At 42.6% G+C, this 23,942-nt stretch overlaps 1 protein-coding gene across 1 annotated transcript in view; it reads right to left on the bottom strand.

Annotated features, from left to right (window-relative positions):
• The window catches only part of GLP2R (glucagon like peptide 2 receptor), a 310,415-nt gene extending 286,684 nt beyond the window's left edge, over positions 1-23,731 (bottom strand). The window contains exon 1 of the mRNA XM_063960765.1: positions 23,520-23,731. Coding sequence (XP_063816835.1) covers positions 23,520-23,624 — 105 coding nt within the window. The 5' untranslated portion in view covers positions 23,625-23,731. The remainder of the gene's footprint in view (positions 1-23,519) is intronic.
• Between the last annotated feature and the right edge of the window lie 211 nt (positions 23,732-23,942).

The raw sequence follows: 23,942 nt of genomic DNA on the forward strand, positions 1-23,942 counted from the left end.
CACTTTAATAGTGTTGTTCCTTTTCTCTGTATATGTATAATGATGCAGTTCACCCCAGCCCGCCTAAGGGCCACCTGCATCTATCCTCCGGGAGGTTGTGATGGTGGGGTTTGCAGGTTAGGGAGTGCTAGGTTGAAGCTTTGCCTAGTGTGCAGTGAGACCTTGCACCAGCCATGACAGGGGGCATGTATCTTGGTGGGGGCAGGAACACAGCGGACTCTGCTCTGTCCCTGTCAAGGGCCCCCACCTCTTGTGCTTTCCTCAGTTTGGCACTCGGTCAGGCAGACTCTGACAATGTCATTTACAGCAATTGTAAGCTGCCTTTAATTCACCGTCAGCAGTGAATCAGAAATAATGTAAATCTGTCTGTTAATTAGAGGCAGTATGTGGCTGTGATCGTCAGCATTGATGATGGCAGGACTCCTCTATCAGTCCGGCACACACAAGGTCAGCCCTGCATATCTAAGGTAAGGGGCAGGTCCCTCAGGCAGTGGGGCCCATCCTGCTCTCTGCACTGGGTCATTTGACATGACTCAAAATGGTCTGCAGGGGAGGGGATGAGGAGGCAAGGGATAACTCATTGCTGGTCTGGACAGCAGTGGGCCCCTTAGTCCTTAGGGGCCCTGGTGCAATGCATCTGCTGCACCAATGTGAGTTTGACATTCTGACAGTGCCCACATGTCACACCTTTCCTGTCGTCAGTGTGAATGACCTGTTGACCACATCCCTGTCTATTCTGGTGCCTGAGGCAGTAACTGAGATGACTTCTTCCTCATCCTTTATTCAGTTTACAATAAACCTTTATATATGAGCTGGGTTTACTGTAAAGGCAGACATTGCCATTTTCAAACATTATTTGATCTATCAGCAGAGTAAACACCATTACCATTACTCTTGTATCGAGAACATTGGCTTTCTTTTACATTTATTCCATACAATGTAACATCTTCAGTGCACATTTTACACTGACGCCATAGCAACAATTTCTTTTGCCTCCATGTCGGTTTCAACATTATTCACCAAATGCTGTCTTAGGGAGACTGTTAGCAATTCATCTGTGATCATTTTTACAGAGCGCAAGCAGCTGGTGCGTAAAGCATGTTTATAAAATGTTTTATATTTATTACATACAAAAAAAAGAAATTGTGGATCTTGCTAAAAAGCTATGTGCACTGTATGGAGCCCCTGCTAAGATCTGTCATGAAAGGAATATTTGAACATGCTGTGTGGTCTATGGGTGAATAGAATCATAACATAATCTGAGAGATCTTTGTTCCATGTAGGATAATTCTGTATAGGCTATACAGCATTGTACTATGTTATTCAAATCCATTATTAAAAAATAAGAAATAGGTGACCGTTTTTTATTGCTCAGGTAAACGAAGACTTCAGCCAGGTTTTATTTATTTTAAGCATTAAGAGGTCAATACAGTTATATGGAGCTTAATGCATATATTGCCCTTATGCAGAGTTGTATGCCACAGACTACCACTATCCGTACGCTTGGTTTGTTACCCATCAATGCGCACTTGCACCAGCCTTATTCTTGGTGGAAAAGAGACATCTGAGAACATACAGATTAAAGCTTCAAGATAACTCTGCAGAGAAGATAGTGCCAGCCTGGACAGCAGATGGGACAGCACCCTGCAGCTGCACACTACTAGGGAAGGTGAAGCTGCCCACGGGGATCAGAAGGTGAGCCCCTGCCCAGCACTGAGTGGTGAACGGCAGGAAAGATGTGACGGACCCTAATAGGAAAATTTTGCTATGCGGCAACTAATAGGTCTAGCCACACCCCTTCCCATGAGTCAGGGGCGATCCCTTACCACACACCCTGTGAAAGAAAAGATTCTTCACAGTTACTAAGCTACCAGCACCACCTCTCCGGTTATTACATAGATAGCACAGACTCTGGTACTATGCCAGTCTTCCCTATTTTCTGTGCATGCGTCATCTTTCTGAAGACATTGCTGGAGAGATGGCACCGCCAGGTAAACTGGAGAAGTGGGGAGAGAGGAGGAGGTGATGATAATGGTAATTTTAATACTTTTGCAATGTTCCAATCCTCCAATTCTTATTCCTTATTCTTCAAAAAAAAAACCTTAAAAAAAAACTATTTTCTGTTGAATCACGAAAGAAATATCACCACAGGAATCTCTGAAAAGGTTGTACAGCATTTGGCAATTTCATCGCCATCTCTTATTTATATCTCTAGGCAGCAGTCATGATGCTGAATTTCCAAGAGTAAAACAAAGTATTGTGTAATTTCCACAGAAGTGACAGGGGAAACCTGTGGTGCTGTGCCAGCTGATCAGTCTTAGATAAATGGGGACATAGCTCTTGCCCACAATGATCTAAGTGCCTGGCACATCAGAGACAGGAAGTGACATCAATAGACCAGAACATTGGCCATCAAGGCCTGAGTTATGATGAATACAGCTATAAAGCTTCAACTTCTGCTGGGGCCAGCATGTTTTATTTTTACTGGACCTCACAATTTCTGATGGCTTCCTGTCTACCACCAATAACGTCAGACAGCTATACCAAACAAATCCTGTACTAAAAAATAAGAAATCTAATTATGTGATACACAAGTGACATTGGTATCTGTGGTTAGGGGTAGGGATTATGCTTAGATATAGGAGAAGAATGCTCACTGGAACCGGTGTTCCGTCAGATGTCTGCGCCAAAAGTTACGCTCACATGACTGCCAGGACAAGGAAGAAGTTGCTGGAGCCACTGCAGCCATTGGGAGCAGGTAAGTCACCATTGGGTTACCAGTGATGATATGTTGACATACTAACATTTCAACATTTCATTAATGTCTACATGATGAATGTAAACATGATCATTAGGACCATGTTTACATTATGAATGTGGACACTATGACTGTCGACATATCATGCCACAACCCTTTACTCACATTATAATACATGAATGGTATGACCACTTATAAAAACAGCTGTAAAAGATATCCTTACAATTCTCTTACATTCCTCTTAGGGGTGGTCTTCAGTATGCCGGCTGACGGGATCCCGGCGCACAGTATACCGGCGCCGGAATCCCGACAGCCGGCATACCGACAATTATTCTCCCTCGTGGGGGTCCACGACCCCCCTGGAGGGAGAATAAAATAGTGTGGCGCGCGTAGCGCGCCACCTTGCCCGTAGTGTGGCGAGCGCAGTGAGCCCGCAAGGGGCTCATTTGCACTCACCACACTGTCGGTAAGCCAGCGGTCGGGCTCCCGGCGCCGGTATGCTGGTCGCCGGGAGCCCGACCGCCGGCATATCGTAGTGAACCCCCTCTTGGACATCATTAATCTTTAATGATAATGGGGCATATGTACTAAGTCTTGGAGAGTGACAAAATGGAGAGAGATAAACTACCAACCAATCAGCTCCTGTCATTTTTCAAACACAGCCTGTAACATGGCAGGTAGGACCTGATTGGCTGGTATGTTATCTCTCTCCAAGGGTTAGTACATCTTCCCCATTGAATATCTTTCGCTATGATGACATGCTAGAACCAACCTCATCTATGGCAGAAAGTGACAAACATAAGTATATTGTACATGTATTTATATTTAAAGTTATTACTATACCTCATCCAGACATTGCATTGCTCAAAGCAGACACAGCACAACCAATACACCTAAGTGACCATATTGCTGTTCTTAAATATCATATTACATGTCCGTAAGAATTTTTTTTCTGGATGTAGTCCAAGCTTCACGTCTGGTTTCCTCAAATGATATTACTTTAAATCAAAATGTAAAATAATTAAGCAACATTCAGATAAGAGAATTTACATCATGCTTAAACCATTCCTAGAATTGACTAATCATATTGTAAATTATCCCTTTAAAGATTTCATGACTGTGGATTATACTGTCATTTCAGGTATATATTATAAAGTGTGTGTGAAAGAGACCTTTACAACCAGACATGTTTCAGGAATTTAGCTGCATATTGATCAAGGCTGTGCATGACTGTTCTGTAACGGGATATAATGGAAATTACAGCTGTTCCATTAACATAATGGAACAATAAAAACGGTAGGCGAAGTGATTCAGGAAAAATAATGGCAAAGCCTTTATATAGATTAGCATTACTTATAGAAGTGGTTAAATGTTTCAATTTATTTAATTAGAATAAAGGGGGTCATTCTGACCCGATCGCACGCAGCAGTTTATCGCAGCAGTGCGATCGGGTCAGAACTGCGCATGCGCCGGCGCCGCAGTGCTCCGACGTATGCCAGACGGCCGAAGGCCGTCGGGCCGCTACGATCGCCTCTGCCTGATTGAGAGGCAGAGGCAGTCACTGGGTGGGGGGCGGAATGGCGGCCATTGGGTGCCGTTTCGTGGGTGCAGTCCGGCCAACGCAGGCATGGCTGGACCGAACGGGGGGCGGGCCGCAGCAGCTGTGTGATGTCACACACAGCCGCTGCGAGCCGGGGAGCGATGAGTTGTTTCCGGCCAGCACGCTAAAGCTGCGCTGGTTGGGAGCTACTCTTAAAGTGCAAAGGCATCGCCGCTGTGCGATGCCTTTGCACTTCTGTGAGGGGGGGAAGGCACTGACATGCGGGGCGGGATAGCCCTGTGCTGGGCGTCCCCCCATATGTCTGAGTGCCTGATCATAGCTGTGCTAAATTTAGCACAGCTATGATCATCTCGGAATGACCCCCAAAGTACCTAGTTTAGGCTGTGATTCGGTGCTGGATGCAACAAATGCCGTGGCCAATGTTCATCATACTAAGATGCCGACTTGCAGATGCGCAAATCTGGGCATTGGTAGCACCATCGAAACTTATACAGGGAAACTGAAGCCATGTAAGCCTCACTCCCTATTAAGGGCCATGTCCCAATTTTTATAAACATGCCCTATTAGCTTAACCGTACCACCAAGTCAAGAAGCTCTGACTCTTTTAGAAATAGCACCAAGCATAAACAGGAGTTGTGAGGAAATATAGTACAGTAACAGTGGAGAGAAAAGCAGATGTATTCCCAAGCTGATACAGTACCACTTAGTACTGTAAGTACTTCATCATAGAGGAAGTTCCATGTTGTACTAAGATGATTATTATCTCTGCTGCATGTTTACAGTGAGAAACCACTCCGCTATGTGGTGCCTGGTGTAACTGTGAGCACAGAAATTATATACGAGATTTATTTGCAAACTATTACTCCTGCTATTATAACTGACGTTTTACCACCTGGTATGAAATATTCCACTGTTATATTTTTGCCAACCAGCTATAATACCCATCTCTTAATGTAGCATCTGTGTATGCCCCATCACTGCATGCCCTAACAATGCCCCATCTCTAGATACTATATACAGGTTGAGTATCCCTTATCCAAAATGCTTGGGACCAGAAGTATTTTGGATATCAGATTTTTCCGTATTTTGGAATAATTGCATACCATAATGAGATATCATGGCGATGGGACTGAAGTCTAAGTACAAAATACATTTATGTTTCATATACACCTTATACACAGCCTGAAGGTCATTTAATACAATATTTTTAATAACTTTGTGTATTAAACAAAGTTTGTGTACATTGAGCCACCAGAAAACAAAGGTTTCACTATTCCACTCTCACTCAAAAAAGTCCGTATTTCGGAATATTCCGTATTTCGGAATATTTGGATATGGGATACTCAACCTGTATATCTAGATATCTCATCACTACATGCTCCACCAGTGCATGCCCCATCACTACATTCGCCATCACTGCATGCCCCAACATTGGGGGTAATTCAGAGTTGATCGCAGCAGCAAATTTGTTAGCAGTTGGGCAAAACCATGTGCACTGCGGGGGGGGGGGGGGGGGGGGGGCAGATATAACATGTGCAGAGAGAGTTAGATTTGGGTGGGCTATTTTGTTTCTGTGCAGGGTAAATACTGGCTGCTTTATTTTTACACTGCAATTTAGATTGCAGATTGAACACACTTAAATCTAACTCTCTCTGCACATGTTAAATCTGCCTCCCCTGCAGTGCACATGGTTTTGCCCAACTGCTAACACATTTGCTGCTGTGATCAACTCTGAATTAGGCCCATTGCCCCATATGTAGATACTTCATATCTAGATATCTCATAATTACATATCTAGATTTCTCATAACTACGTGCTCCATCACTGCATGTCCCATCACTACATTCTCTATCACTGCATACCCCAATAATGCCTCATCTCTAAGTTGTTCATATCTAGACTAGATGTCTCATAAGTGCATGCCCCAACAAGGCCCCATCTCTAGATGCTTCATACAGTATCTAGATATTTCATCACTATATGCTCGATCATTGCATGTCCCGTCACTCTATTCTTCATTACTGCTAGCCCCAATAATGCACCAGCTTTACACTCTTCGTATCTAGATAGCTCATGCAGAGTTGGATTAAGAATATGGGAGGACAGGGACACTAAAGAGCAGGGGGTTCCTATGGACTAAAACAAAAAGTTTTATATATATATATATATATATATATATTCAAAAATGAAAGTGATCAGCGCCTTTTAATGCCCAGAAAATGAAAGTGGGAACATAGGGTGGGGTTTAATGAGTTAGTGATGTTCCAACTTTTTTAACATCACTAACTCACTAAACCCCACCCTATGTTCCCACTTTCATTTTCTGGGCATTAAAAGGCGCTGATCACTTTCATTTTTGAACACATTTTTAACCATAACAACTAGTGACTAGCAGCCACTCATGATAGTGAGAAATGCATGTATACAGTAAATGGTGGCTTTTATCAGAATAAATTTTCCCAAATGGTGGCACTCCAAAATAAAGGTACTCCTTACACCATAGTGCTGCCTTAAGCTATGCTGTAAGGAGTACCTTCATTTCGGAGTGCCGCTGTTTGGGAATTATATATATATATATATATATATATATATATATACACATACATACAGGTTGAGTATCCCTTATCCAAAATGCTTGGGACCAGAAGTATTTTGGATATCGGATTATTCCATGTTTTGGAATTATTGCATACCATAATGAGATATCATGGCGATGGGACCTAAGTCTAAGCACAGAATGCATTTATCTTTCATATACACCTTATACACACACAGCCTGAAGGTAATTTTAGGCAATATTTTTAATAACTTTGTGCATTAAACAAAGTGTGCGTACATTCACACAATTCATTTATGTTTCATATGCACCTTATACACACCGCCTGAAGGTCATTTAATACAATATTTCTAATAACTTTGTGTATTAAACAAAGTTTGTGTACATTAAGCCATCAGAAAACAAAGGTTTCACTATTTCACTCTCACTCAAAATATTCAGTATTTTGGAATATTCCATATTTCGGAATATTTGGATATGGGATACTCAACCTGTACATTATATATATATATATATATATATAAGTATATAAAACTTTTATTTTAGTCCATGGGGACCGCCTGCTCTTTAGTGTCCCTGACCTCCCAGAACCTTAATCCAATACCTTTATTTCGGAGTGCCGCCATTTGGGAATTATACATGGAGAGGGATCACGGACTGGTCCAGCTTATAGAAGGCACCCGGCACATATGAACATTATTCAGTGAGTGCAGGTATTTGGATGTACACACAATATTTCTCATACGTCCTAGAGGATGCTGGGGATGCTTCAAGAACCATGGGGTATAGACGGGATCCGCAGGAGACATGGGCACTTTAAGACTTTGAATGGGTGTGAACTGGCTTTTCCTTCTATGCCCCTTCTCCAGACTCCAGTTAGATTCTGTGCCCAATGAGACTGGGTGCACTCTGAGGAGCTCTCCTGAGTTTCTCTGAAAAAGACTTTTGTTAGGTTTTTTATTTTCAGGGAGCACTGCTGGCACCAGTCTCCCTGCATCGTGGGACTTAGGGGAGAGAAGCAGACCTACTTCTGTGAGTTTCAAGGCTCTGCTTCTTAGGCTACAGGACACCATTAGCTCCTGAGGGTCTGATCGCTAGGTACACCTAGATGCTCGTTCCCGGAGCCCGCCTTCACCCCCCTTGCAGAGCCAGAAGTCAGAAGACGGGTGAGTAGAAGAAGATCAGAAGACTTCAGTGACGGCTTTGAGGTACCTCACATCGGCCGCGCTGCGCACCATGATCCCACACACACAGCGGCACTACAGGGTGCAGGGCGCGGGGGGGGGGGGGGGGCGCCCTGGGCAGCATAAATCCAAATTTCAAGACTGGCAAGAGTGGTACTAAGTGCCTGGGCACTAAATCCGGGCCCCCGCCAGTATAAATATTTAAAAAATAGCGGGGCTGAAGCGCGCCATTAAGGGGGCGTGGCTCAGCCCTCACAGCTCTCATCAGCGCCATTTTCTCTTCACAGAGCTGCAGAGAGGCTGGTCCTGTCCTCCTACACTGCTGTAAAAGTAACAGGGTGAAAAGGGGGGCACAGTTTATTTAGTGCTGGTTTATTGATTATAAAAGCGCTAACAGGTCTGAGGCATTGTTTATAACGTTTCAGAACCGGGATAGGCGCTGGGTTGTGAGCTGGCAAACTCCCTCTGTGTTTCTCTGACAGACTTTACTGTGGGTCTGTCCCCTATAGCCCCAGTGTGGTTGTGAGTGTCGGTACACGTGTGTCGGCATGTCTGAGGCTGAGTTCTCTTCCCAGGAGGAGGCTGGAGTGGGGACAGGAAAGGCTGTGGGAGTGACCCTGTCGGCACAGCCGACTGCTGATTGGGTAAATGTGTTGAGCGTTTTGAATGCAAATGTGGCTCTATTGAATAAAAGATTGGATAAATCTGAGTCTCAGAATCAGGCATGGAAAAAAATCCATGGAGGATGTGTTATCACAAGTCCAGACCCCCTCGGGGTCACAAAAGCGTTAATTTACCCAGAGAGCGGATACAGATACCGACACGGACTCTGACTCCAGTGTCGACTATAGTGATGCCAGATTAAATCCTAAACTGGCTAAGAGCATTCAGTACATGATTGTGGCGATAAAAGACATGTTACATATCTCGGAAGACCCTGCTGTTCCTGATACCAGGATCTGTATGTATAAAGGAAAGAAACCTGAGGTAACATTTCCTCCCTCTCATGAACTGAACACGCTTTTTGAAAAGGTTTGGGAAAATCCTGATAAGAAATTTCAGATTCCCAAGAGAATTCCAGTGGCATATCCGTTCCCCTCTGGGGATAGGGAAAAGTGGGAGTCACCCGCCACGGTAGATAAAGCTTTATCACGGCTGTCCATAAAGGTGGCGCTTCCGTCCCCTGACACGGCAGCCCTAAAGGATCCTGCGGATCATAAGCAGGAAAATACGTTGAAATCAATTTATGTCACTACGGGTACGCTACTCAGACCTGCCGTCGCATGGGCATGGGTGAGTAGCGCTATTGAAAAGTGGGCAGATAACTTGTCATTTGATATAGATACCCTGGATAGGGATAGCGTTCTCTTGACACTAGGTCATATCAGGGATGCTGCAGCCTACCTAAAGGAATCTGCGAGGGACATCGGCCTTTTGGGATCAAGGGCCAATGCCATGGCAGTCTCAGCTAGGAGAGCATTGTGGATTCATCAATGGAATGCTGATGCTGACTCTAAGAAGGCTATGGAGTCTCTGCCGTATAAAGGTAGTGTTTTGTTTGGTGACAGCCTCGCTGACCTGGTATCTACGGCTACCGCGGGTAAGTCATCCTTTCTACCTTATGTTCCTGCGCAACAAAAGAAAATGCCCCACTATCAGATGCAGTCCTTTCGGCCCAATAAATACAAAAAAGGACGAGTGTCTTCCTTCCTTGCTTCTAGGGGAAGAGGAAAGGGAAAAAGGTCACCAGCTGTGGCAGGTTCCCAAGAGCAGAAGTCCTCTCCGGCTTCTGCCAAATCCACCGCATGACGCTGGGACTCCTCTGCGGGAGTCCGCACCGGTATGGGCACGTCTCCAACTCTTCAGTCAAGTCTGGGCTCGTTCGGCCCTGGATCCTTGGGTATTAGAAATAGCGTCCCAAGGGTACAAACTGGAGTTTCAAGACGTTCCCCCTCACAGATTTTTCAAATCGGCCTTACCAGATTCTCTCCCAGACAGGGAGGTAGTATGCGATGCAATACAAAAGCTGTGTCAAAATCAAGTCATTATCAAGGTGCCCCCGTCACTACAGGGAGAAGGCTTTTATTCGAGCCTGTTCGTGGTCCCGAAGCCGGACGGCTTGGTCAGACCAATTCTAAACCTAAAATCCCTAAATTTCTATCTGAGAAAATTCAAATTCAAGATGGGATCTCTCCGAGCAGTGATATCCAGTCTGGAGGAAGGGGATTTTATGGTGTCGGTCGACATAAAGGATGCCTACTTACACATCCCCATACAGTATATCCTCCGCATCAGGCTTACCTGAGGTTTGCTATTCATGATTGTCATTACCAATTTCAGACGTTGCAGTTTGGTCTGTCCACGGCTCCGAGAGTTTTCACCAAAGTTATGGCGGAAATGATGGTTCTCCTGCGCAAGCAAGGAGTCACAATTATCCCGTACTTGGACGATCTCCTGATAAAGGCGAAATCCAGGGATCGATTACAGCAGAACATTACGATTTCCCTGATGGTTCTGCAGCAGCATGGTTGGCTCCTGAACTTGCCAAAGTCATAGTTGACTCCGACAAAATGACTGTTGTTTTTGGGAATGATTCTGGACACAGAACTACAGAGAGTTTTTTTCCAGAAGAGAAGACTGGAAATTCAGAGTCTGGTCAAACAAATTCTGAAGCCGGCGAGAGTGTCAATCCATCAATGCACTCGAGTGCTGGGGAAGATGGTGGCGGCCTACGGGGCCATCCCTTTTGGCAGGTTCCATGCCAGGGTGTTTCAGTGGGATCTGTTGGACAAGTGTCCGGATCCCATTTGCACATGCACCGGAAAAAAATGCTGTTCTCCAGGACCAGAATTTCACTCCTGTGGTGGCTCCAAAGCTCTCACCTCCTAGAGGGACACAGGTTCGGAATCCAGGATTGGATACTAGTAACCACGGATGCAAGTCTCCGGGGCTGGGGAGCAGTCACACAGGGGGAAACTTTCCAGGGAAGATGGTCAAGCCAGGAAGTTGCTCTACACATAAACGTGTTAGAGTTAAGGGCCATTTACAACGGCCTTCTTCAAGCGGAACGTCTTCTTCACAACCTGCCCGTCCTGATCCAGTAGGACAATATAACAGCAGTGGCGCACATAAACCGCCATGGCGGTACAAAGAGCAGAGCGGCAATGGCAGAGACCACAAAGATTCTCCGCTGGGCGGAAAGACATACAAGCGCTCTGTCGGCAATATTCATTCCAGGAGTGGACAACTGGGAAGCAGACTTCCTCAGCAGACACGATCTCCATCCGGGAGAGTGGGGTCTTCATCAAGAGGTCTTCACAGAAGTGACAAGTCTTTGGGGAACTCCTCAACTAGACATGATGACGTCTCGCCTCAACAAGTCATGAGACCCTCAAGCAATAGCGGTGGACGCCCTGGTGACACCATGGGTGTTTCAGTCGATGTACGTGTTCCCTCCGCTTCCACTCATTCCAAAGGTGCTAAAGATCATAAGAAGAACAAAGGTTCAGGCGATCCTCATTGTTCCAGACTGGCCAAGAGGGGGTTGGTATCCAGATCTTCAGGAATTACTCATGGGAGATCCCTGCCCTCTTCCTCTATGAGAGGATCTGTTACAGCAGGGGCCGTGCGTGTTCCAAGACTTACCGCATCTTCGTTTGACGGCTTGGCGGTTGAACGTCGGATCTTAGCCGAAAGGGTATTCCCAGTGAAGTCATTCCCACGGTTCTTCAGGCTAGAAAAGAAGTAACGGCGAAACATTATCACTGTATATGGAGAAAATATGTGTCTTGGTGTGAATCCAAGAAGGCTCCTTCGGAAGAATTTCAGCTAGGCCGGTTTCTCCATTTTCTGCAAGCAGGTGCGGATGCGGGTCTAAAGTTAGGCTCCATTAAAGTGCACATTTCTGCCTTATCAATTTTCTTTCAAAAAGAATTGGCCTACCTTCCGGAAGTTCAGACTTTCGTGAAAGGCGTGCTACACATCCAACCTCCATTTGTGCCCCCAGTGGCGCCATGGGATCTTAACGTGGTGTGGTGGTTCCTTCAATCACATTGGTTTGAACCTTTGCAGACGGTAGAGTTGAAATTTCTCACGTGGAAAGTGGTCATGCTGTTGGCCTTGGCATCCGCGAGGCGGGTGTCTGAGTTGGCGGCCTTGTCTCACAAGAGCCCTTATTTAATCTTCCATGAAGATAGAGCAGAGTTAAGGACTCGTCAACAGTTTCTACCGAAGGTGGTATCATCGTTCCACATGAGCCAACCTATTGTGGTGCCTGTGGCTACTGCCGTCTTCGCTGAGTCAAAATCCCTCGATGTGGTTAGAGCTTTGAAGATTTACGTCGCTAGGACGGCTCAACTGATGAAAACAGACGCTCTGTAATGTATGCGCCCAACAAGATTGGGGCTCCTGCTTCCAAGCAGACTATTGCGCGCTGGATCTGCACTACGATTCGGAATGCTCATTCAATGGCTGGATTGCCGTTACCGAAATCGGTGAAGGTCCACTCTACCAGGAAGGTGGGCTTGTCTTGGGCGATTGCCCGGGGGGTCTCTGCATTCCAACTCTGCCGAGCAGCTACTTGGTCAGGTTCAAACACTTTTGCTAAATTTTACAAGTTTGATACCTTGGCTGATGAGGACCTCATGTTTGGTCAATCGGTGTTGCAGAGTCATCCGCACTCTCCCGCCCGTTCTGGAGCTTTGGTATAAACCCCATGGTTCTTGAAGCGTCCCCAGCATCCTCTAGGACGCATGAGAAAATAGGATTTTAATACCTACCGGTAAATCCTTTTCTCTTAGTCCGTAGAGGATGCTGGGCGCCCGTCCCAGTGCGGACTCTATCTGCAGTAATTGCTTATTAGTTATTGGTGGTGTTACACACAGGTTGTGTTTCTGTTATGTTCAGCCTGTTGCTGACATTGTTCATGCCGTTGACTGGATTTCTGTTAAATGCCATGTTGTGCGGCGTGTTTGTGGTGTGAGCTGGTATGTATCTCACCCTTAGTTTAACAATAAATCCTTTTCCTTGAAATGTCTGTCTCCCTGGGAACAGTTCCTATAACTGGAGTCTGGAGGAGGGGCATAGAGGGAGGAGCCAGTTCACACCCATTCAAAGTCTCAAAGTGCCCATGTCTCCTGCGGATCCCGTCTATACCCCATGGTTCTTGAAGCGTCCCCAGCATCCTCTACGGACTAAGAGAAAAGGATTTACCGGTAGGTATTATAATTCTATTATATCTATATAGATAGATAGATATATATATAGTATATATATATATATATATATATATATACACACACACACATTATATATATACATATATGTATATATATATATATATATATATATATATGTATATATATATATATATATATATATATAGTGTGTGTGTGCCTTGGAGAGTGATAAATGGCCCAGTGATAAAATACCAACTAACCAGTTACTGTCATTTTTCAAACACAGCCTGTGACATGGTGACATGGCAGTTAGGAGCTGATTGGTTGGTAATTTATTACCGTGCTATTTATCACTCTTCAAGGCATGATAAATGAGGGCCAAAGTATGATTAGCTCAGTGTACAGCTAAACTGATCCAAGTGAATCAGATGCTGAGAGCAATAATAACCGCAATAATAACCGCAATAATAAATTATTGCCAGGTTTACCCGGGTTCTGGCTCAGTGGAAAAGGGTACTTGAAAAATAACCTGTGTCCAATGACAACGGTATCCCACCCTAGTAGCTACCAGGGTCTGACCCGGGAAGGACTCAAATAAGGCTGCAGTGTAAACGGGTAACCCAAGTCATCTAACCCGGGTCCCACTAAAAGCCTATGGAGCTCCATCTCCCCAGCACATGGAGACATTGGCATTTCTATAATGGGTGCAATGTGTTTAGTGCACACAAGGCCCTGGGTCCAGTGGGGCCCACACTACACACACTGTACACTTGCATTATTATTTACTTTCCAGAGTACCACGCTGGAACCACAATCGCAGTAAAAAAGTCACCAGCAAAATGGCCACTACGCATGCGCAGTAAGGTTTTAGTGGGAGATTTACTAAGCAGTGATAAAAGTGGTGAAGTGAGCCAGTGGAGAAGTTGCCCATGGCAACCAATCAGCTGCTCTGTATACTTTTATAGTATACAAATTATAAATGTTACGTCAATGCTAATTGGTTGACATGGGCAATTTCTCCACTGGCTCACTTCTCCACTTTTATAACTGCTTAGTACATCTCCCCCTGAGTCTGCGTAACATGACGGGAACATGTTACCAGAGACCTGCCATGCGCAGTAGACTCTGGCATCAACTGCGCCATGAATAGGGGACCTACCTGGAGTTTGCACACGGGCCTCTATTAAAATGCCCCTGCTTGGAGATGATGGTATCTCTAAGAGACGGCAGAGGGAAGACCCACCACTAACCTGGGTCCAGCCAGCGGTGTGAACGGGGATTCAAGCCACTGTGACATGGTTTGAAACGTGTGCAATTACCTGGGTTTTTAACAGAAAATGGGTATTAGTGAAGTAGTTGTGAGATTTTGATCTTGAAACTACCCACTAAACAATACGTTACTATGACCAGTATGTATACAGCAAGTTAGAACTCTATACTGCCTAAATCAGGTGTACATCTACAAACAGAGATAAGGGAAACATGAATCTGTTACTATAAAACCACACTATGGAGGACAGAAGTAGAAAATCCTAGTATAACAAAGAATGAATGCTACCTCCTGGGCCAGTTTCAATTTTTGGCACCCAATAAGCCTTATAGGTTTGTATGATAAAGGAGTTACACATGACTTATCTGCATTACAGAAAATCTGCATGAGAAGGAACACTGGTATGCCAACGTGATCCTGTCAGGATCCCGGCATGGAGATCTCAGCAGTTGGAATACAGATGCAAGAATACCAACACTACTGGGAATACCAATGCAGGGATCCCAACATGCATCGCAATGCTCAATCCAGAATACCAATGCTGGGATCCCGAACAAAGGACTGCCATCTCTGCAGCGAGGTAAGCTGCTAGGGGGGGTTTAGGCGGATAGTTAGGGTTGGGCTGCAGAGAAAGAGGTTTAGGGTTAGCACCACTGCACCCCAGTGCATTAGTGATTAGGGTTAGGCTGTGGGGAGGGGGGGTTAGGGAACAGGCATCATCAGGGAGGGGCAGGGTTAAGCTATGGGGTGGGGGAGTTGTTATGGTCAGTCTGCGGGTAAGGAGGTTAGGGAAAGTAGGGAGTTAGGGCTAGCATAGTTACCTTTTAGATGTCAGGATCCTAAGCGCCGGGATGCCGCTGTCGGTATTATGACTGCTGCCAAGTGGAGGCCGGGATCGCGATGCCATCCAATTCCAGGTGGGTGCAACTGGACTACAGCTAGGAATATAACCACGGTTACTACCAAGTAGAAGTTATGAATGGAAAACTACCACAATACACCTAATAATACGTGCGTTACATTGCTGGACATGTTTTTAGAGGGCCAGAGTTAGAAAGCACTGTTTTAAATTGCAACGATTGCCAGATGGACATTTATCTTAATGTGGGAATGTTTATCAATTATAGCACATGGTTAACACATATTTTAAAATTTACGTGTTTATACACATGCAAAAGGGTTCTTAGCTCAAACATCCAACTGGATTTCTCTAAGATCGATTGTTATGTTTACATGGCATATAAATCAAGCTCAACTTGGAAAGCATTAGCTCTTGTCCTGTGTACTTTGTCTTCTATCTCCTGCTGACCCTTGATGACGGCCAGGGCAGAACATAGACAATGTGATGCTTCTGTGCAACACAATAATCCAACGTTGTTTGAACTGCACTAGGTCAAGATGAGATGTCTGTGGGAAACAGGCCTAACATATGTATGACATAAGCAGCTCCATTCTTCTCACCCTTAGTCTACCTCCAGGCCTCTTACTGAGTCCCCAGTACCTTTTCTGTCTATCTACTGATCCCTGGACCTCATTAGATGTTTGAAGTGATGCTTTCTGACAGCTCGTGTCACAGAGGTCATATTATGATTGTCTGGAATCCTCCTAATTATTGTAATAGTTGTGAAGATTTTTATGTTACCAGTACATTCAACATGTCAGACTATCTAAATAATATTTGAAGTTAATGGAAAAGTTAAATTCTTATTTAACAGGTGCTGAGTTTCTTCTGAAATCTGTTTCTAATGTATGCAGTAATTGGCACAAGGCAGAGCTGACGCTGCAAAGGAAGATTCATTATTTCTTGTCATAATGTATTTTTCATACTTTAGTGCAGAGTTATGTGAACATAACAAGTCCAAATACAACAGTGGCTGGGCAGCTTTAGGCGCAGAATGATGTCTGGGTTGTAATATATCACAGTTAAGAACGCAGACAGAGAATGTAAAATAACTCATATGCTCTGCAGTGTTCTAGGCATCCCAAACTAAATATCTTTATAAGGTAACATATTAAATTCTGTATCTGCAGAAGGAGGTGCGGAGGGTTCATGTTCCATATCAAATCACTGCTGATGGTTTTTCACCATTGTATACACATCATTGTATACACAAATTATGTTTTGAAAATGACAATTGCAATTGAAAACCAAAGTTACTGAAAAACAACAGTTAAAGAATATTTAGAACAGAAGGTTTATTTTGTGGTAAAATCTTTTGCTGAAAGGATCTTTTTAAACTCAGCTCACATAACCAGAAAAGACATGTTTTGATTGTTGATTGTTGCTAATCTATACTGAAATATAGCTGCATCTAGCTGCACTGACAGAAAACTGTGCGCAATTTGTCACAAAAATAATTTGCCAAAAAGTCTTCAGTCAAAATTGCATTTCCATGATTGTAGTGTTACAATTTTTTATGGAAAATAAAAAACATTCCACCAATCAAGATATTTCAATCAATACTAAAGCATTCTGCTACTTTCGTGAACAGTGTTTTGTTGATATTAGTAAATAATGCCAAGTGAATCAGGAATCAGTTACCTAAAAACCACTAAGTATGCGATAGGCTAAAAACAGTGACAGAACTACAAACAGTGAGTGTTAGCTCTTGTGTCTATTGAACGTATTAAACACACGTAAATACAGGTAAGTTGGACTGTCTATGTTGTAAGTAATTTCTTCTGCACTGAATTGCAGATGGATAACTTCGGCAATGAGATCCTCCTAAAGAAAGAAGAGGTGCTGCCAGATATTGCTTCCTCAATTCAACTGAAACCATATGGAATTTATGTTACTATTATTATTACTACTACTACTACTACTACTACTACTACTACTACTACTACTACTATTATTATTATTATTTTTATTAGAATACATTTTGTATTAAACAGCAATATATAGTTATAGCAAAAATAAGATGATATGCTATGTAATAGGCTATGCCAGTGGTTCCCAAACTTTTTGGAATCTTGGCACCCCTAGGCCAAAAGTTTATTATTGAGAAATTCAGAACAAAAATATAAAATGAAGTAACTTGTGTTTATATGTCATCCTTAGGTTCAGTTATGTGGTGAGGGACAGGATTTGCTTCTGTTTGCCCACATATTTTATGAGTGGCAGCCGCCAGCACTGGTTTTGCCTATTACATTGACCATAAATAATTTGAATTAGTCCTGGACCATTAAGCTAGGGCACCCACCCGTGCAAGTGTCCCGAGGCACCCTAAGATGCAATGGCACCTAGTTTGGGAATCATTGGGCTTTGCAATATGTGATATATTATTTGAAAATTAAAAATTTTCAGTGCTGCAAATTATAAAAATTAGAAGCTGACAATTACTTTAGAAGGTGTTCAGCCATTAGTGTGTGTATGCTTTTCTGAAGTGTTTAGTAAATACTTTCTTGGCTTCTTTCTGTGCCCTTTTATGCATTTATACCATCCAAGCAAGAGTATTACTTATATTACCCTTGGATACAACACAGCTATTCTCTGTATTGTACAGTATATGTTTAAACACAACTAAATTTAGAGTTCACTTCTCTCGCTAGGTATTGGAGAGAGATACATTGGTGAAAGATAAAGGGGTAAATGTATTAACTGTCAATATGGGGGAGAAGTGGAATCGGCGCTCGTTTTGTGTTCTTTACCACTTCCTCCTATGTAAGACACTGACGGTGCTGGCTCATTGACAGGGGCACATACTGTCCATATCAGCTCTGCTAAACCTGCAGCTGTCGATTTCGACAGCTGCAGGTGGTGATGCCCATACATCACAGCAGGGACAGAGCTGTCCGGCTCCGGACTGTGCAGTGTGCTCAGGGTGACATCGTGAGAGGGGGGAGTTTTTGCTCCCCTGCTTCAGCAGATAAGATCTTAACACATCTTGTCGATGTCCCTTTCTGCTTCACCTCGGTAACGAGGCGAAGCAGGAAGTGTTATAGCAGCATGGTTCGTGCCGCTAAAATACATTTACCCTAAAGCACAGGTTCTCAAACTCAGTCCTCGGGACCCCACACAGTTCATGTTTTGCAGGTCACCTGTAGATTTTTAAAATGTGACAGTTGGTGATAAACAGTGCTCCTGCTGGGTGACATGGAAAACATGAACCGTGTGGGGTCCTGAGGACTGAGTTTGAGAACCACTGCCCTAAAGTATCAACCAGTCAGCTTTTACGGTCATTTTTCAATCACAGCCTCTAAAATGGCAGTTAGGAGCTAATTGGCTGGTACTTTATCGTTGCCTACATCAGGCCTGGCCAACCTGTGGCTCTCCAGCTGTTGTAAAACTAAAAGTCCCAGCATGCCCTGCCACAGTTTTGCTATTAGGGAATGCTAGAACTGTGGAAGGGGATGCTGGGATGTGTAGTCTCACAATAGCTGGATAGCCACAGGTTGGCCAGGCCTGCCCTACATTATCTCTCTCCAAGGTTTGATACATCTCCCCCTACATGCCAATTTGGGTCTATTTACCCAGTCACATAGGATGAGACATCAATCTTATAATATGCTCACAAGCCCTTCATCTCCTTATTCTAGTACTGTGCCCAGGAATGGCTTGGCAGTTCCCATAAACTTAGAATAATCGGTCTGATATTAATTTGACACAAGAATACCAGTGGTAGAAAAGTCAGAATTTCCTAGTAAATGTGGCAACAGATCCCCAACTCTTAAAAGACAATACTTAATGTGAATACTGTGCCCTCTGATGGGAAATCTCTGTTTGGGGTGCGCTCCTGGCATTTATAGTGGCAGACATGATAGGTCAGATGACGCACTATACTATACCTTCTTTCTCTGTACTTCTGTAGCAATAAATCAATAGTACTATACCAATAATCGAAAACTACAGTATATGCAGGAGATTTTATCAAATAAGCAATATAATTCTGAAGACAACTTCTGGTGTTTCGTTCATGAAATTATGCATATATTTATTCCAGTATACTAAAAAGATATATACAATCTAAACATATTAATGAAACTGTAAAAAATTAAACAAAGTATTTTGCTTGGGTACACTCGAAAACAAACTTTTATTCCCTGAAAAATGAATGAATTATGAAAACAAGAAAATAGGTGTTTTCACAATATAGCGATAACCTCAGGGTCCTCTAATAGTTACAATGGCTTATTAGGTTGTTCCGCTTTCCTGCACTCCTTGGAGCGCCTGGGTGTCTTCTGAACTAATATGCCTGAGCTTATCAATGCTGTAGGAAGCAGGAGCAGCACACAGGCTATTAGTGAACTAATAGGTTGCATTTGTGTATGTGATGGGGGCATTTTATGGAAATAATATGACTCTCTCAGACACAGAAGTGCCCCTATTTCAGATGAAAATTCCTTTAAGCCTGTTTTAATTGTGTTTCAGTATAATTAATGCTTATTTAATAGCATTGAAGATACATGAATTTTGTTGCATAACGAACAAATAAACCAACCCCTTAAACATTATTTCACATTATTACAATAAATTAATAAATAACTAGCTTGGTACTGCTATATCAGATATACAAAACTATTCCTGCTAATTATTCAAAGGTGATAAACCCATTTTTCCTAAAGAACTGGGGTTTCCTTTAAAAAAGTACTATTATAAAAGTTTCCACTGTAATACAATTAAATAAGCAGAATAGTGACAGAGACAAAAATCTGAATGTCTTTACTGGTTATTCACTTATTCTCTACAAGTCTGAGTTTTTTGGAGAAGACAGTTCCATGCTTACCAACAAATTAAAATAAGTTCCATGGGCACCATACCTGTCGGAAGTTGCATACAAGCCAGACATTTGGGGATCTGTGTACGTGTAAAGTGACTTCAGGGATTGCTGATTAAAATGCATTCTAATTTAAATATTTAGCTCTAATAAACATTATACATACATCTAAGAGCAGCCTAGACAGTAAGAGATAGTGAGAACTACATTCATTATACAGTGGAATTGAACTACAATTATACAATCGTACCCTTCCGCATTACCTAGTCTTGAGGCCGCTCTCCCATCCTCATGCCTTGGCCATCTCTGCCTCACTTTCTTCCTGACACCAGGCTACCTTTCGCTTTCTTGTACCTCATGTCACCTGTCTCCCTCTCCCCCTGGATTGTAAGCTCCTTAGAGCAGGGCCCTCTTCCCTTCTGTTCCCACAGCCCTCTTCTCTTGCATTTTAATTACAGCTCTCTCCTACTCAGTGACTGTCTATACCTGCATTTCCTCTTGTTCATGACCATTCATCTCTTCCAACGGCTATCTGTCTCTAGTAGTACTGTACGTCGATTACTCCTTTGCTTCCTTACATCTCAGCTGTATTGTGTTCTGAGAACTGTGGTGCTATTTGTTACCTGTGCTCTGTTGTAGTTTTCTGTGATATAAAGTTCTGCATACTCTGTATTGCTATAATGTGTGTTGTATATATGGCGCTTTGTGGTGCTTTATAAATAAATTGTAATAATAATAATAATGCTACAAATACTAAAAACCAAGCTATTTCAAGGACAATAAGTTCAAAGACAAAGACGTCAGACTATATTTTAATTTACGGTCATTAATACCAGTTTGATTGTATTAAGATGCCTGTAACTGAACGTAAGTAATTAACCCAACAGCATTAAGAAGAGCAAAGTTTGCAATATTTTGCTTAAAATTAGTTTTGCAGCAGAAGAGGTATAAATCTCTAGTGATGCACTCTGCAAATGAATGGAGTTGGGGCAACGGACAACTCATTCTGCTGCTTGGTCTATATACTGTAGACGTACTTAAGAACAAAGTTTGCTCACACAGGGACAGGTAAAGTTGTACTGTATATTATGAAAGCACATTTCTTGAAAGATCTTATGGTATTTCAGCCTGCGCATGCTCAGTAGCTGGGCCTTGGCAACTTTGCGCAACTACGGGCGATTCAGCATCATGTGTGTCTTATCTGCACCTACACCTATGTGAAAGTGAGTGTAATTGTGCGATAACTGAGCACTAACAAGTAGCCTAAGGCTGGTAACACACCAGACAGATTATATGTTGTGGACCCGCCATTGTGCTGACTGATCGGCTAATCCAGGCAAGTATACCCACTTACCTATCGGACGCTCAATGTGTCAGTCCTCATATTCAGCAATTGAAATTGCCCACAGAGCAGTTATATTGCCCCCCCACCCCCTCCCCACACAGCAAGTGTATGGGCAGTATGCAATGTATTGCCCAGGGTGTACCCAGCTTAAGTGTTTTGAGGACATGTGGGCATATAGACAGAATAAAGGTTGGACTGACCCACAGGTGTACAGGGTAAATCCCAGTGGGCTCCACTGCCTGAGGTCCCCACCCCTTCCTCTGATGTCAGGTTCCACGCAGCGCACTCAATTATACATCGTTACTCTACTAGAGGGTCAGATACATGGTCTCTAATGGCTGTCCATCCCTCTATGCAGGCTGGTCTCAACCTGTGGTAACGGGCCACATCTCTTGCCCATGGGCCCCTACCACTACATTCCCCCAGTGGACCTTTCATGCCCCAGTCCGATACTGGACAGAATTACAGGCTATTCAGAGGTGAGCATACTCAGAGATCCGTCTGATATCCGATGGATCTCTTGTACCAAGGACAGGGCTGTTGCAACTGCATGTTGATAGTGATGACTGATACTTTCACAAGACAGGAGCAGTGTGGTCGCATACGTAGATGCAGCAGTTCCTGAATACAGGAAGGGATATGCATTTATTTCCAAGCACGTAATGCATCCAAATACAGAACAAGGTGAATATTTCAAAAATTAGTTTTGAAAATGTTGGTTATTTATACTAATATACAAGTTGCTCATATTAAAATTTTGGAATGATCACAGGCATCTTTGAAAGGTTCCTCTACTGTGTTCTTGTCCTTTGATAATCAGCCATTTTAGGCTCTAAAAGGCCACCTGCAATTCTATTCTATGGGGTTACTGTCTGCCAGTATTTCTTACACAAAAATCATCTTACATTCTCAATATCTAATATATTTAGTTCTGATAAGCCCCTAGATAGTAACACACACGTTGTGATTGTAAATGGTACTTATATCTGTTTTAGATATTTATTTGCATTTTAGGTTTAGCTGTCCTATTATTGAAAGCAACCAATGCATTTTTTTATTTCTATAAAATGATATAATACAGAAGATATAGAATAAATGTAAAGTACTTGGCATATGCAGTACAACATCTGTAGGTCTTCACCTACAGATAAAAGCTCGTAGCAAACTCACAGTAAAATCTGAAAACAGAACAGTGAAAATCATCCATATGGCCAATGTCAACGGCTCATTTGTCATGTCTCAGTACTGAAAAAAACATGTTCCCCTTACTTGGCTTATGACATGCATATAATAGTGCCACATACACTGAATATACACATTCATGCAACAGTCTTCACAAATTAGGTGTTGCAGTGTTAGATTTGAAAATGATAATAATGATAAGATAATTGAATAAATTATTATAAAAAGAGCATTTATTGATTAAAAATAATGTAACAGAATATAAAATGTAATTTATCCTTTTTATGAAATGATCTTCTAGATTGAAATTTAACCCAGGGACAATTTTTCCCCCCCTAAAAACATAAACTTGATTAAAATACAAAACTTTTTTTTCCAAAAATTCAGTAGCATTTTAATGGTTTATGTTTGAAATGCTCTATTTAATAAAGCTGTACTGTACATGACTAACACAAAAACATAATACTGTAAGTAGAATATTACAGTCATCATAAAAACAGAAACCTTACCTCTCGCGCATTTTATAGGTATGAACTGGTTTACACCAAACAAGAAAATAATGTATATTATAAATTCTGTCACTCATAAATTATCATAGTATAAATCATATTACTTTCCCTGCTTAAACAATGACTGTTCTTTAACAATAAAATGAAAAAATTAAATGTTTAAAAAAAACACATTAATTTGAAATGTGTTTCATACAATACTTAAAGAAAACAGTACTATAATAACGACTATAAATACATTTATTTGTATTTCTCTTACCTGCTTCATAGACAGTAGTATTATTAGGACAAATGCTGGTCTGTTACACCACTTCTTCCTGAAATGAAGCCTACAGTTATCCGACGCACTGGTAAAATCTCCCATGTTTCCAGATTAAAACTGTAGTATTTCTTTTCCTCCTATTTACTTAGCCTTGTAGTCACCGACGCTGATGCTGCATATACAAAAAAAAAAACATTTCAAATGACACTTTTACAAGTATCAGGAGTGTTCTTTTGGCAAACCCATTTTACAATAACAGAAACAGAGTGCGTGCATTCTTGTAAACTCCACAAGTTGTAAAAAACTTTTTAAAACATCTGTCGCTCTGCAGGAGAATGACGCACTACCTTACTCAGGTCAGAGTCTATGCATCCCAGATATGTTTCGTAGGGTAGTGAGTAGACATAAATGTTCCCTGTT

This window comes from Pseudophryne corroboree, chromosome 3 (assembly GCF_028390025.1).
Source record: "Pseudophryne corroboree isolate aPseCor3 chromosome 3, aPseCor3.hap2, whole genome shotgun sequence".
Taxonomy (NCBI): domain Eukaryota; kingdom Metazoa; phylum Chordata; class Amphibia; order Anura; family Myobatrachidae; genus Pseudophryne; species Pseudophryne corroboree.